Here is a 14,439-nt window from a genome sequence, read left to right as displayed (position 1 = left end):
AAGATGTGGCGTGTGGGTGTTTGGCCAGACATGTAGTAGTGTTGAGTGGCTGGTGTGTGTCTTGCAAGAAGCTTGTAGCTCCATAATTCTCAATATAAGCAACCGCTTGCCTAGAGCAAGGCAAGCTTAGATTGGCCCCATTTCGTGTAAACCACAATATAACTTGAAACTAAAATTTATGGTTTTTAAAAAATTATTTTTGATTTATGCACAAATGTCTACATAATTACTTTTTTCCATATGTATATATGCAGATTTGTATAATGGATGTTATTTTTGAGGGGTGTGTGTGTGTGTGTAATTGTGCATGCATGCATGTGTGTGTCTTTCTATGTATGTTGTATACACAATACCTAGCGAACACGCACACACACACACACACATACACACATATGACTCTCTCTTTCTTTCTAGCTGATTTTGGTAGGGGGGACAACAACCATGTTGTAGCAAGGGCGTGCGCGGAGGGTATGTCATCTCCATCAAGGGCATTAAGGGCCGCCTTCAAGCAGGCTGCTCGCTACTTGTGTGGGAGACATGGTGATGGCCACCATTAAGAAAGTAAGCCTGATCTCCATAAGAAAGCATTGTTTGTCAAAGGAAGCCTTGGAGAAGAAAGGGCGGTGTCGTCATGTATCTTTAAGATAATTCCAGTGTGATAGTAAACCCTCAGGAAAATATGAAAGGATTTGCTATTACTAGTCCTATTGATAAAGCAATGTGCAAACTTATGGCCAAGGATTCTCGGTGCTACAAATGCAATTATGTAATCGACTTCAAATTCTATAGATAATCAAGGGTTTACTTAGCTCAACTTCTTGTGTTTTTGAAAGATGGAAGAGTTTAGGCTTACTTGAAGAAATTTTTTGGGGACACAGAGTTGAGTTGCTTCTTTCTGTGAATAAATAATAATAAGCTCGCAAACTTTTTTTGCCCCTATCTAAGTGTCCCTATTAGCCTCAACATACCTATCTCTTTCAAAGTAATTATTTACAATGCATATATCGATATTAATAGCAATGTTAATATCAACACTGACCAAAGTCTTAAACAACATCGGGCACCTAACGTCGTAAGTCAAAAGAGCTCCTAGTAGGGAAATTTATAGCCGGTCAAGAAAATGTTGAATAACTTTTGAGTGAAGAGTGGGGCTATATAAGTTCTTTTTTTTTTTTTTTACCATAAAAAGGCGCGAGATTGTATTAGATTAAAGAGAGAGCAGTGTTACAAAACTTTCAGTAGAGTAGGCACTAGCCTGATCTTTGATTATCCCTATATACACAGAGCTATCCTATAAGGGCTTTCCGTCAGATTACAAAACAAAGCTTCCTATGCATTTCTTGGGAGTCCATTAATTGCTTCCTCGATGCGAGCCACCAGCCTCATTCCCCTCTCGTGGTGGTGGGTGATGTCCTTGCCTCGATCCACGCATTCATCCACCCTCATCTGCAAGTGGTCGTAAGAGCCATCCCATGAATTGCTTGTGTTTGCCCGATTATAGCATCCTTGGCAGTTCTTTAGCACCTTCAAGTTAGCTTTGTATAACCTGCACTGCTCCAGTGATAACTTGCTTACCTGCAGATTTACCTGAGACAACAAAACTCTCAGCTTTTCAGTCTGGTAAGCCCCGTCATAAAGCTTGCAGTTTCTATCCTTCCACACCGTCCACAAAAATTCAGCCCTGATTTTGTTCCAGACGACGGACAATATCCCTACTGAGTCCCCCAGCAGAATTTGCTTCTAGTTTGGTATAAAACCCAATGCATAGTTCAGTACTGACATGACTTTTTTGGTTCTAGGACAGTTTATAAAAAGATGTGGGATATCCTCTACTATCCTGTTACATCTACAACAAACACCTGGCCCTAGGTTTGCCTCATAAACTCTCTTGCCCGTCCAAATAGCCTTGTACAGTAACAACCATAAAAGTATAGAGTGTTTAGCTGGGATAGTACTATCCCATATTTGCTGGAACTTAAAGTTCCACTGTTTCCTGTCATATGTTGTGTTCCACCTTTTGTTAAGGGTGACATGAAGGGCTACTGTCAGTGTGGGGAGGATGTCTTGGGGGTGTGAGATTTTGAATCCCCCTTTCTAGTACAAAGCTTTGGGGGATAGGTCATCATCACATTCAAGTGTCCATTCTTGGCTCTGCGGGAAGAGCGTGTTTCTGCTAGCTATGAGCCTCAACTCCCAGGGCTGAAGCTTGTACTGGGTAAGTAGCTCAGTATCCGTTTTCCATCTGTGTTGTTGGGGGTTCCACACGTCTTTCCAGCTGATGATGCCCTTCTGATGTATTCTCCTGGCTGATCTGAGTTGATTTGGCTCTAGAGGGGGGATAGGCGGGAGGGACCACCACATTGATTCTGCATCTCGAATGGGCCAACTGTATTTTGACTCCCAATTAATCCTTACCAGTCCTCTATACCTATTCCAGGCACCCCAAAGGCTTTTCAGGACATCAACCCCTTGGGGGTGACAACAAACTGAATGAAGAAGACCGTGAACCAGGGGAGCCCTTTCCATTTTTTTACCTGTTTCAATTCGAATTCGTCCACTCTTCTCAATAAGAGAACATCCCACTCTTCGTCCGGATCATCGAGAACCCTCAACAAGAGTTTAACAGACAGTTTATAAGCCCAAGCACTCAGGTCAGTTAGTCCCAGTCCTCCTAACTCCTTGGGCAAACAACAAACTCTGTATGGGACTTTAGCAAGCCCTCTCTTTCCGGGGTCACCTGACCATAGGAAATTTCTGCATATTCTAGAGACTGCCTCTAAATGGGAGTCTGGTGGCCTCACAACAGGACAAAAAGAATAGCACATAGGCAGTCAGAAAATGCTTGATCACCAGACTTCTTCCAGCTAACGAGGCCTGGAAGCCTGTCTATCTTCCAAGTTTGTTGGCAAACTTATCTAATACCCATTTCCATCTCTGAGCAAGGGTAACCTTGAATCCCATGGGGATGCCCAAGAGTCTAAACAGGGTCCCATCCTGAATGACTGAGCAACCTTGGTCCAGAATCTAGCTTGGTATAATATTTGTAGAAATTTTAATTCCAGTTTTGGTATGGTAGACCCTTGAGCCCGAGGCTATGCAAAAGATGTGGAGACACTCCCAGAATGCTTTGAGGGACTGCTCGTCGTTTTTCAGAAACCCATTTGTGTCGTCTACGAATTGGGATAGGCATTGCTGCTTCCCATTTGGGAGGGAGATACCTTCTAGCCGTCCAGCTTGCATACTGGCCTTTACCAGCCAATTCAAGGCATCTGCTGCTATGGCAGAAAGTAAGGGCATGGCAACCAAACTGGGAGTTACTTTGTGTACTCCCTTAAGAGGAAAGACAATAACAGCATTTAATACATTAGCTAATTGGCCACAATAGATGCAATCTAAGTCTTAATAACCTTACGACAAGAAAACAAAGATCTATGGCCAGTTCTTTGCTTAAAATAAAGCAAAAAAATGGGAAAAAAACTCATATTTGGAGGGTTTTTGCTACTAGTTACATGGAGTTGGCTGAACTCATTATGTTTTGCTTAAATTGGAATAAAACAATCCACATAATTATTGTGTTTTTGTACAAATGCAATGGGATGATAGCTTGGAAGTCCTTACTTCTTTGTGCTTGTACATTGCAATCCTTCACCTCAATGTACTCAAGAATGTATGATCAAAAAAATATAGAGGTATTATACGCATTCTTCAATCAGTGCAATCACTTCAACACAGTAGCAGAGCCATTTGTTTACAAAGGGCGGCATTGCAAGGCATTTTTCAAGTAGGACGTCACGGTATCGGTCATTGTATGGGGTAAGTCCATTGAATGGTAAGTCAGAAGGCATCTCTTGGGTAAGTTCATTGAATGGTAGTCAGAAGGCATCTCGTGGCGGTGGATGGAGTAGGCTCAATTGGTCATCTGCGTGCCGTAGAGACTTCTTGAGATGCATGTTGAGCTTATAGTTCTTGGTCTGCATTTTTATAACATCACATGAGAGGAATTTAATCAGCTTGCATGGAGACCTGTAACACATCCTCTTATTATTGAGAATTACGTCCTCTTCTTATTGATTTAGTATGTTATAAGATTGTATAATTACCTCTAGGTCCCGGACCTGCTCGTGAAGCAAGACAGTAACCTCCTTCATTTGTTGCATGGCGTAGTCACGCTGGAGATGGCGCTTGTGCTGAATGAGCACAGCTCTCTTCAGGAGCTGATTCTGATCGGCCTGGTGCTGCGCCTGGGCCTTCCAGCTTTCCGAGCTGTGAGCAAACTGCAGCTGCACATGCTGCTGGAAAGCTTGCAAAGCGCTCGCTACTCGCTGCCGAGCGTCGTCAACACTTGGGGAGCGTTGCATCTCCTGCAGGAGGGATTCCACCCATGGCGCCTGATCATCGACGCGGGCAGCAGCTTCAGCAGCTGATCCTTCTTGCGTGGCCGGGTTAGAGGCATAGCGGGGAGCTTGCATGAGCTGCTCGTGCGCAGGCGCAAGTAGAGAATCTGCTTGCTTGATAGAGTTGTCTATGTGCAGTCCATCCAAGCTCTTAAGTAGCGCATCGACCTCGACGTTGAGGGCTTCCATGTCCAAGCTCTTGACGGATGCAAAAATGCTTGCGTCCATTGTATAGGTTTATCACTAGCGTTGCTTAATTACACCTACTCGGCTTATTAGCCAAGAGTGTTCAAGAGCGCAACCATGGAGATCGGTACAATACCACGACGTCTGGCGACCGGGTTCAATTTGTATTCACAAAAGCATTGGCTTTGTTAGCTACATTCACGTGGAAATCATAAGACAAATTGTAGACATTTTCTCGTACATACTGGCACATACTCGCTCTAACTAAAATAAATTCATTACGTTAAAATATTCCCTCCCCCACCTACCACCGGTCGGGCCCCTCTTGCGCATTGCCTAGTGCCCTGCACCTAGCATGCTTGGAACGCCCTACTCTGTAGCACACAACAAGGAGCTCTTGCAAAGGTCCCGCGTGAGAGAGAGCCAAGTAGGCTTTGCAATAGCAAGCTGAAAGAGAAGAGAGAAAGACCCGAGCAACCTCTACAACAATAGGCGAGGAAGAGCAGGGCACATGCCATGAGTGGCCGCTCCTCACGCGAGAGAGAGAGAGAGAGAGAGAGAGAGAGAGAGAGAGAGAGTGAGTCAGAGTCGATTGCCTTCCCTTAAAGTGGACTATCAATTCGCATGCAATCCGCTAAACCTAAACTCAACAATCCCTAACACTTTAAAAAAGACGTGAGATCTCCCGAGATTCTTGTCGAAAGTGCGTTTTTGAAGATCGTAGGCACATACTCTCTTTTGGGCAAAAGATATTTTCTCTTTAAAGATAGGTACTCTAATGAGATGCACCTCTCTAAAATCAAGTGACGGATTTATTACATTGTAAATATTTTACAAATTTGAAAGGAGACTACTCTTGAAAGAATAAAATGTCATTAACCAAAAATGGTGGGCTCCTGATCAATGTCAAGGAAAGGTCTGTTTTAGCAAGGAAGAGGAAGAAAAGTCTATAAAAAGTAAGGAATGGTTGAAAATCGACTAGAAATTTGCAAAATATTGTTAGGACTTCCTAATTACGTCTTAATAAGAAATAAATTTGACCATCTAGTAAGACAGACAAATTTTTAGAACTTTTTTTTTTTGGAGAATTACCTACAAATTGGAAATTACAACACACACACACACACAACCCCCGTAGGGAGAGGTAGGCTGACTCTTAAGGTGAGTTTCCTCGGTCGGATAAGGTTGGCCAATCCATCATTTGGACTATGGGAATAGCTCCTACATGTCACACGAACTGTCAAGGGGGTTTGAAACAAGGTCTTGAGCATCAAGCAAAGAGAACGGTGACTTGAAAGCACGACCACTACTTAGCACCCCAAGTAGTTGTGTCACAGACAACACAAGCAAGGAGGGGGGGAATGTTAGCTGCTCACCTAACAACAGGAAAATAAGAGAATCAAGTAGGACTCCACACTTTTTTGCAAGCCTAATGATTGTAATCAAACCCATTTTATTACTGAAAAATCCCACAAGCTGTTGTGATGTTATTGGGTATTAGTGAGTCTAAAGGGGCCAATGGCTTCCACAATTGTAGTTATGTGCAATCTCTTAACCTTATATTGAGCCCCAATTAGCGAGGGATCCCTTTTTACACCTTGGCTAAGGTATAAATAAATGCCAATTTTTTTAACTTTAAGACCTAAGTTTTTGGACAATAAGGAGTAAGTGTTGTTGCAGTAGCTCAACGATTGTTGACTGTTCCTTCAATCTCTCGTCTCTCTCGCGTATGCTATTGCATTGCTGTTCCGAGCATATCAATGCATTTGCAGGTGAAAGCTCTCTCTTTCTGCGTAAGTTTCTCGCGATGAAGTTCTACTTTTAGACATGCCCGTCTACGAGCTGTTTTTTCTCTCTATGCACTAAAAATGGATTTTGACCTTAAAGATAGATAGAGCACGTCTAGCTAGAGGAAGCTATAGAGCCCTTCTAGGACGGAAAGTGATAACCCTAAAATGGGCTATTTATCTTATGCGTGATTTTTTCTAGGTGCCAAAAACAAATGAGAGTGTAAAGGATACTCTGCCCTTGCTAGGTATTCAGTTTCATTTCATATGGAGACCTGTAGCTACACGAATCTGGCTGGCTAAGGTTGCAATAGAGAAAGTAGCTTTTGGTGTCCGTGACACACACTTGAGACTTAGATAAGCCAATAGCTAGGAACCCTCAAAACTAAATTCGGGTAAAATCTGACACCACTATCCTCTCTGGAAGATTTATTGCCACTCCAAATTGCAAAAATAATTGAATGAGTTTTAGTAATCATTAAAGCTTAGGAGTTTTATTATAACCCTTATATATTTTTCCATATATTTATCAAAATAGTAGAAAATAGCCCAAAAAATTAGTAGGTTTGATTCTCAAAGTAGGCAAGTACTGGGAGAGGATATCTAGACTTTTCCAAGCTGGATTTAGCAGTAGATGGAGCCTTTTTGAGCTTGGGGGCTTCTTGGAGTGAAAGCAACTGCCAGTTTTAGCATGTGAGAGCCTGTGAGTGCTAGAAAAAGCTATAAATAGGACCCTCACTACAACAAAAAAAGCTGTCATCGACACATATATCGACGCACCGTGTCGATATCTGCGTCGATATAGACGTCCTTGTGAACCTGTCGCTATTTGCGTCGATATCTGCGTGGAAAGGCTTTATTTGCGACGTCGATATCGACATAAATAGTGACGCAGATATCGACGACCATAACAGAAAAAAAAAATTCTTGGGCAGAGGGCAGGTAGCCTGGCCTGTGCCCAGTGAAAAGATGGAAACAGCCACCACATCGAGACTTCCTGCCCTCTGCCCAAGAAAGCGAGCAGCACCAAAATCAACCGTGCTCCCGCAGAAATTTCGGCAGAGTTCCCTTCATTTTTACATAAACTTTTCAACAAAAAAAATCATGTATACGCCTCCTACATGCTAACCATAACCGACCAATATAACCACTTTGATCATAACCAGAAACAAAATTAACAATAACCATAAGCATAACCAGAAAGTTAAACATAACCATAAACAAAACCTGAACCATAACTATATATGTCTATACAAGAATAGGAGAAATAACCATGTCTATACAATGACAATGACAATAACCATGAGGGTCAGGAAAACAATAACTGTCTGAACAATAATCATAACCATGTATATATGTCTATACAAAAGGAGACACAGAAGCGTGTATGTGTCTCACAAAGCATATATATGAAATCCGGTCCACTGATGACTAGGTGTCACAACCTGCACATAGGACAACTCACAAAATTAGTATTGATATTACTTCACATATACTTACTTAATTAAATCAACTCACACATATTAACGTCTCACCTCAAGCGATCAGCGAGACTGTAAGGCCGCCCAGTCTACGGGCTCTACTGAAGCATCAAGATCATTCAATACTTCATAGATACCTTTGTAATATACATCTGACTCCTCCTGACGTGTCGGGGCTCGATGCATCGCAAGATTCTGCGTTTATACAAAAATCAGAGTAATAAGAATACATGATTCATCGCGTTTTAAGAAACGCCATAGTTAAGATTGGATTAGAAACTCACAAACTCATAGCGAAGGTGTCGAAGCCTCAGCTGCCAAGATGAGATGTCCCCTTGGTCGTCTGTCATATCTGCGCGGCCTCACACTGCTGTCTGAATCACGTGGCCGCTGTCCGCTCATCCTCCCTGATCTGCAGCCACCTCTCGTGTGGGATGCCCGAAGGCTTCGGCAAGCCGGTCCTGAAAGCCTTTCGAGCTACATCTCGTCGATGTTTCATGGTGTCCCATGCAACACCCTTGATCCACCTCCTCGGAACAACGTTAGAACCCCGAGTAGGCTGGTACTCTCTCAGGATGGTCTCCACTATGTAAGTGACTTTGTTCTTTTCCTGTTGATCCCAAGACATCAGAATGCTGGTCGAAAACTGTAGCTCCGCGAGCTGGCGAATCCGCTACCTCATCTCAGTCCCGACTCTATCCATGTAAACATAACCATCTGGCCGTACAGTATAGAGCTTGGAGGCACTGGGATCGTGTGCCCCTCAAGGTGTCCGAGGTGTGCCAAGAGGTGTGTCGAGAGGTGTGCCTGGGTAGGACGGGGGTCGTGAGCGAGGAGGGGTCGAAGCATCTGTGGACCCTCCTCCACAACAACCACCACCTCTACCTGACGATCGCCGAGATCGGCGAGTGTGCTTGTGCTACGGAGATGAGGACGTACCCGCCTCTGCCCCACCCCTAGGTGTTGAAGCGGCCGTGATGGGAGAAGCAGGTGTCGTACCCATAGGCGTCCCCTCCCCCATAGGTGTCCCCCCCCTAGGCGTCGGACCCTCGAGTGTGAAGCCCGGAGGCATAGTACCCGTGCCTCTGGCTACCCAGTTTTGAGAAGCCTCTGCTATCTGAGCAGGCTTCATCCGTGTAACGAAGCCCATGAATGCATCTGCACTCATAGAAGCGGGATCTGGAAACTGGGCTGCCATACTAAAGTCCCGCACAAAGAAAGTAAAATAAAGTGTCAGAACACAGTTGTTTAAATTAACTTTAAGCTTAATTTTAAATCAACGTCTTCACACAAACACTTACAGGCCTAGGCCTCGACGAGTGAGGCATCATCGATAAGATCTTGCACCGTTTCATTGTCTATCTCTAATTGCAAACATAACTCTGCCCCAACTCGTTCTGGCAGATTGTCTTCATGCATTGCATCTTCATCTACAAGTGTCAATTCTGGCTCGTCTACGTCATTCCTCGTATATCTGTCAGCTTCCTCTGCCATACCTTCGTCCATCTCATCTAATGTCACAGTAGTATGGATGTCGTTGTGAGTGGGATGAAAACACACACAGCGCCTCTATAACCACCCGACACACACTCTTGGGAAGATACACACACACACTAGGGGGCACCACTCGGCTTACACAACACACCTGGCCGAGACAGGGAACACACCTCTGGAGTCAGAGGAGAGAAACTATCCACTTGCCCACTCCACACACACACACACACACCCAAAAAACTCAGCTCAAAAGAGGAGAATTTTTGATGATTAGATACAATTGATCTTGGGCCAACACCAATGGGGCAAATAGCTCACACAATATGGGTAAAATAAGCCAGATACAATCACAAACTAGAGCAGAAACTTCGCTCATAGAAGAAACTTACACAGAAAAACAGCAGGAAAAGAGTGAGGAATTTGGCAAAATGGACAGCGCCATCGCGTCCGGAACGGCCCAAAACCCCAGTCTACAATGTCAAAGTGCTCAAATCCGACCTCGGATGAGCAGTTTACGGCCAAAACAGGCTCCAAAATGAGCAAAAACACACCTGCGGCTGTTCCTCCTCTCTTCTCCATGTTTTTTCTGGTCTTCTCTCTGTTTTATCAGTTCCCACACTTAGCTTTATTAGTTGGGCACCCTTGGCCTTTAAGATGACCTCAAACGGACCCCGAATAGGCCAAAAACTGACCTCGTAGTGCATAGTTGTCACCTTTTTGCATCATTCACACACCTGGCACTCGACTTTTTTCAATAATGCATCTCGCCACCACGTGAAGTGGCCCCAAAACGTGGTCCTAATGATGACCTTTCTGCATAACTCTCACAAGAAAACACCCACGTTGTGTCCGTCCTCATCCGCGTGCAAATATTGACCTCGTTCGCCCTCCTGACGCCACTAGATGCCATCTGACGCACCTGCTGACCTCACGTAGTCGGCCCACGGATAGCTTCCTCGAGAAGTTTTACGCGCTACCAACTCCTCCTTATTGTAGAAAAAACATACTGGTACTAGTGATAGTGAAAATGGATGCACTATGTACACACTGTCCTACCTGTACACATGTGGGCCCCACGTAACCACCTGGCTAAGGAAAATGGGCAATCCTTTATTTGATGCACCATGCATGTGTATGTACATATGCGCAATCCCTTGCTCCAAAAAACTCCTGACATAATTTGCCCACCCCCTAGCCTGCTAGAGCATTCATGCTCAGCAGCAGCACTAGTAGATGCTCATTCCACCTGGATCAAAAGGCCAAAGGCATATTGCCTGATTCACAAGAAGCATCATAATACCACACCTACATTTGTAAACAATCAACCAAAATTCACCATAGGCATATCCAACTAACACATCCGCCTTGTCTGGAGTTCCAAAAGCATAAATATTGCATGCCACATTCAACCCAACCGATAGAGACAACTCAAGTGACTCATCACCTGGCATCTTGGCTTCACCAGCCATAGCAACAACCTGCAAATCATGCACCCAAGTAGCTAAAAGCATTGTGTGAAGGTAGAGTTGTTGATATCCAAAGCAAAAAAGTATCCCCGCAGCACACATATCCCTAGCATAGGCATCCACATAGTTGAGATTGGACGCATATATGCCAAACCCCTTCTCATCATCATAAGCATACTCATCATCACACATAACTTTATCCACATCATAATCATGGCTAGCACCACTATCCATAGCTTCTAGCATGGGTTCATCAGTCTCCAAGAATACAGATCCCTGCTCTAAACCACAATCATGCTCACAAATCGGTTCAATCACTGCACATACATCAAAATATGGCTTCAAAACAGGCTCCACATTCAACAAATCCACAAAATGGCTCTCAACCTTGCCCTCTTCCCTAATTTCCAAGGAACTAGTATCCAAAGATACATGCTCATCATCAATAACCTCGACCTCACACTCACACCCAGAATCACAAGGTACAGAAGTAGCCAATGCATCCGCTTCAAGACTTTTCAATCCTGTATCCAAAGCATTACTCACCTCTTTAGGCTCTTCCATAAACCTGTCAACCTGCAAGACCTCTTTACGCTTCACAATAGACCTTGGGAAGAAACGAAAAACATCATAGGATAGGCTACTTTTCACCTGCTTAGGCTTAACTTCATCTTCCATGTCAAATCCATCTTGCACATGCATACTTGTACTGATACCATGTTCCTCAAGACGCTTAAACTTCCATTCCTTGTGCTTTGCAATGCATACTGCATCTTCAAAAGACTCGGGCCTCTTCAACTCAACCTCGAACCGCAACCAAGGTGACAAACCATCAACAAAAGAACTTTTCTTCAATGAACAAGGGGGGGTCTCATCCTTAAGAGCAACACACCAACGAGTCCATAAATCTGTAAAACCTTGTACATAGGTATCAACACCTTGACAAGAACCTTGCTTAAGAGCATTGAGCTCATTCCATACTGCATTTGCATCTTCAGAAACTTGGAAACACTCTAAAAAAGCTTCTATAAACTTGTAAAGACTCAAACCATAAGAAGAAGCCACTGCTTCTTTAGCTTCCAAATCCATGAACCAAACACGGGCCTCATCTTTCAAAAGCAATCCAAATAGCCTCAAAATCTTCTCCTCATCACACATATTGTTGCTTATGCATGCCACCTCGACTTGCTCCAGAAAGTTTTCTGCATCTTCACCACTTCTTCCATGAAATTCCGGATAAGAGAAAGCCATGGCTACCCAAGTTTAATGCTTTGAGAACCCCTTTGAACACACGTGTAAGAACCCAAAACTTTTACTGACTCAATTCCCAGAAACTTCAATGGAGCTCAACTTTAGATAAGGACAAACACATGCACATCAAATGAGTTTTCATAGTTGATCATCGGAATTACAACAGGCAAAGGACATTCCAAGATCTCCCTTAATCTTCTTGGCCCGAAAATGAAGACTATGCGCTGCTGGAAAAAAATCTTCCTGGACACATGAACATTTATCTGGATTCTTTGAGTTAAATGAAATGGAGTGAATTGAGGGCCATTTTGATCATCCATTAAAGCCAACCATTCAGCTCCCAAGAAAGCACACCTGTCTTATCCTCTGATTTTGCCAAAATTTCGGCAGCATAACAGCATAAATGGCTCAAAATACCAAAAAACCAGCCATCATAACTTAGGAAAATTTTGATAGAGTTTCCCCAGAAGTAGAGCAGTAAGAACCCAAAATATAGACTGTATTTGTATGCATAAACTGCCAACAATGGAACCCGAGCATCAAGTAGGACTCACTAGTACATAGCCTATGGCGAGGTCACAAAAAAGGTTCTCTAGCTACCTATATCACCGAAAGGATCTCCACATTTGAGAATCCCCCAGCTCAATAAAAACCTCACGCTATCGACCCTCACACGAAGGCTAATGCAAATCGCATATAGTCAAGTCTCAGAAATGACTATCTTCCAGACCAAGTCTCAGAAATGGCTGGGACTGCCAAATACAACCAAGTATGGCTCCACAAATGCGTACAATGGCAGTTTCCACAAGTGACGTACAATCCAGTAGACAATGCGCTCAAACAGGCGCCAAATGATGCATACCCACAACAACTGCAAGTGACACCACTGCTAGTATATCACTGTACTCCAGCTACCTGTACCTGTGTAAATCACCTGTACCTATACCTGTCCCTGTAACTTGTAACCTGTAATCTGCAACTTGCAACCTGTAATCCCGAAGCTCGAAGCTCGAGGCTCGAAGCAGAAGGTACTCGAAGAAGATCCTCCGTGGGGGCGCCAAAAGAATGTGAGCGGGATGAAAACACACACAGCGCCTCTATAACCACCCGACACACACTCTTGGGAAGATACACACACACACACTAGGGGGCACCACTCGGCTTACACAACACACCTGGCCGAGACAGGGAACACACCTCTGGAGTGAGAGGAGAGAAACTATCCACTTGCCCACTCCACACAGACACACACACACACACACACACCCAAAAAACTCAGCTCAAAAGAGGAGACTTTCTGATGATTAGATACAATTGAGCTTGGGCCAACACCAATGGGGCAAATAGCTCACACAATATGGGTAAAATAAGCCAGATACAATCACAAACTAGAGCAGAAACTTCGCTCATAGGAGAAACTTACACAGAAAAACAGCAGGAAAAGAGTGAGGAATTTGGCAAAATGGACAGCGCCATCGCGTCCGGAACGGCCCAAAACCCCAGTCTACAATGTCAAAGTGCTCAAATCCGACCTCGGATGAGCAGTTTACGGCCAAAACAGGCTCCAAAATGAGCAAAAACACACCTGCGGCTGTTCCTCCTCTCTTCTCCACGTTTTTTCTGGTCTTCTCTCTGTTTTATCAATTCCCACACTTAGCTTTATTAGTTGGGCACCCTTGGCCTTTTAGATGACCTCAAACGGACCCCGAATAGGCCAAAAACTGACCTCGCAGTGCATAGTTGTCACCTTTTTGCATCATTCGCACACCTGGCACTCGACTTTTTTCAATAATGCATCTCGCCACCACGTGAAGTGGCCCCAAAAAGTGGTCCTAATGATGACCTTTCTGCATAACTCTCACAAGAAAACACCCATGTTGTGTCCGTCCTCATCCGCGTGCAAATATTGACCTCGTTCGCCCTCCTGACGCCACTAGATGCCATCTGACGCACCTGCTGACCTCACGTAGTCGGCCCGCGGATAGCTTCTTCGAGAAGTTTTACGCGCTACCAACTCCTCCTTATTGTAGAAAAAACATACTGGTACTAGTGTAGAAAAAACATATTGGTACTAGTGATAGTGAAAATCGATGCACTATGTACACACTGTCCTACCTGTACACATGTGGGCCCCACGTAACCACCTAGCTAAGGAAAATGGGCAATCCTTTGTTTGATGCACCATGCATGTGTATGTACATATGCGCAATCCCTTGCTCCAAAAAACTCCTGACATCGTCTGACTGACTTTCCTCCAGGAGATCAGCTTTCCCTTCAAATACTTGTTTATTTCTTGGAGCAACCTGAACCACAAACCACCACTGTCGCTCTCGAGGGTCCGGTACAAAGACCAGGTGTTCGCAATGTTCGGGGAGAGAAA

General features: G+C 44.1%; 1 protein-coding gene across 1 annotated transcript; it reads right to left on the bottom strand.

The window, feature by feature from the left end:
- Positions 1-1,198: 1,198 nt before the first annotated feature.
- On the bottom strand, positions 1,199-4,727 carry LOC147430647 (uncharacterized). Its single transcript, XM_086494435.1, has 2 exons — positions 4,101-4,727; positions 1,199-3,971 (listed from the first exon to the last, which is right to left on the bottom strand). The coding sequence occupies exons 1-2, from the start codon at positions 4,620-4,622 to the stop codon at positions 3,873-3,875; spliced, it is 621 nt and encodes a 206-aa protein (XP_086350561.1). The 5' UTR covers positions 4,623-4,727; the 3' UTR covers positions 1,199-3,872.
- Positions 4,728-14,439: the final 9,712 nt, after the last annotated feature.

The sequence above is a fragment of the Adiantum capillus-veneris genome, chromosome 21, assembly GCF_014529385.1.
Source record: "Adiantum capillus-veneris isolate H3 chromosome 21, ASM1452938v2, whole genome shotgun sequence".
Classification (NCBI taxonomy): Eukaryota; Viridiplantae; Streptophyta; class Polypodiopsida; order Polypodiales; family Pteridaceae; genus Adiantum; species Adiantum capillus-veneris.
The sequence above is the reverse complement of the archived record's forward strand: the minus strand, read 5'-3'. Positions and strand labels throughout refer to the sequence as shown.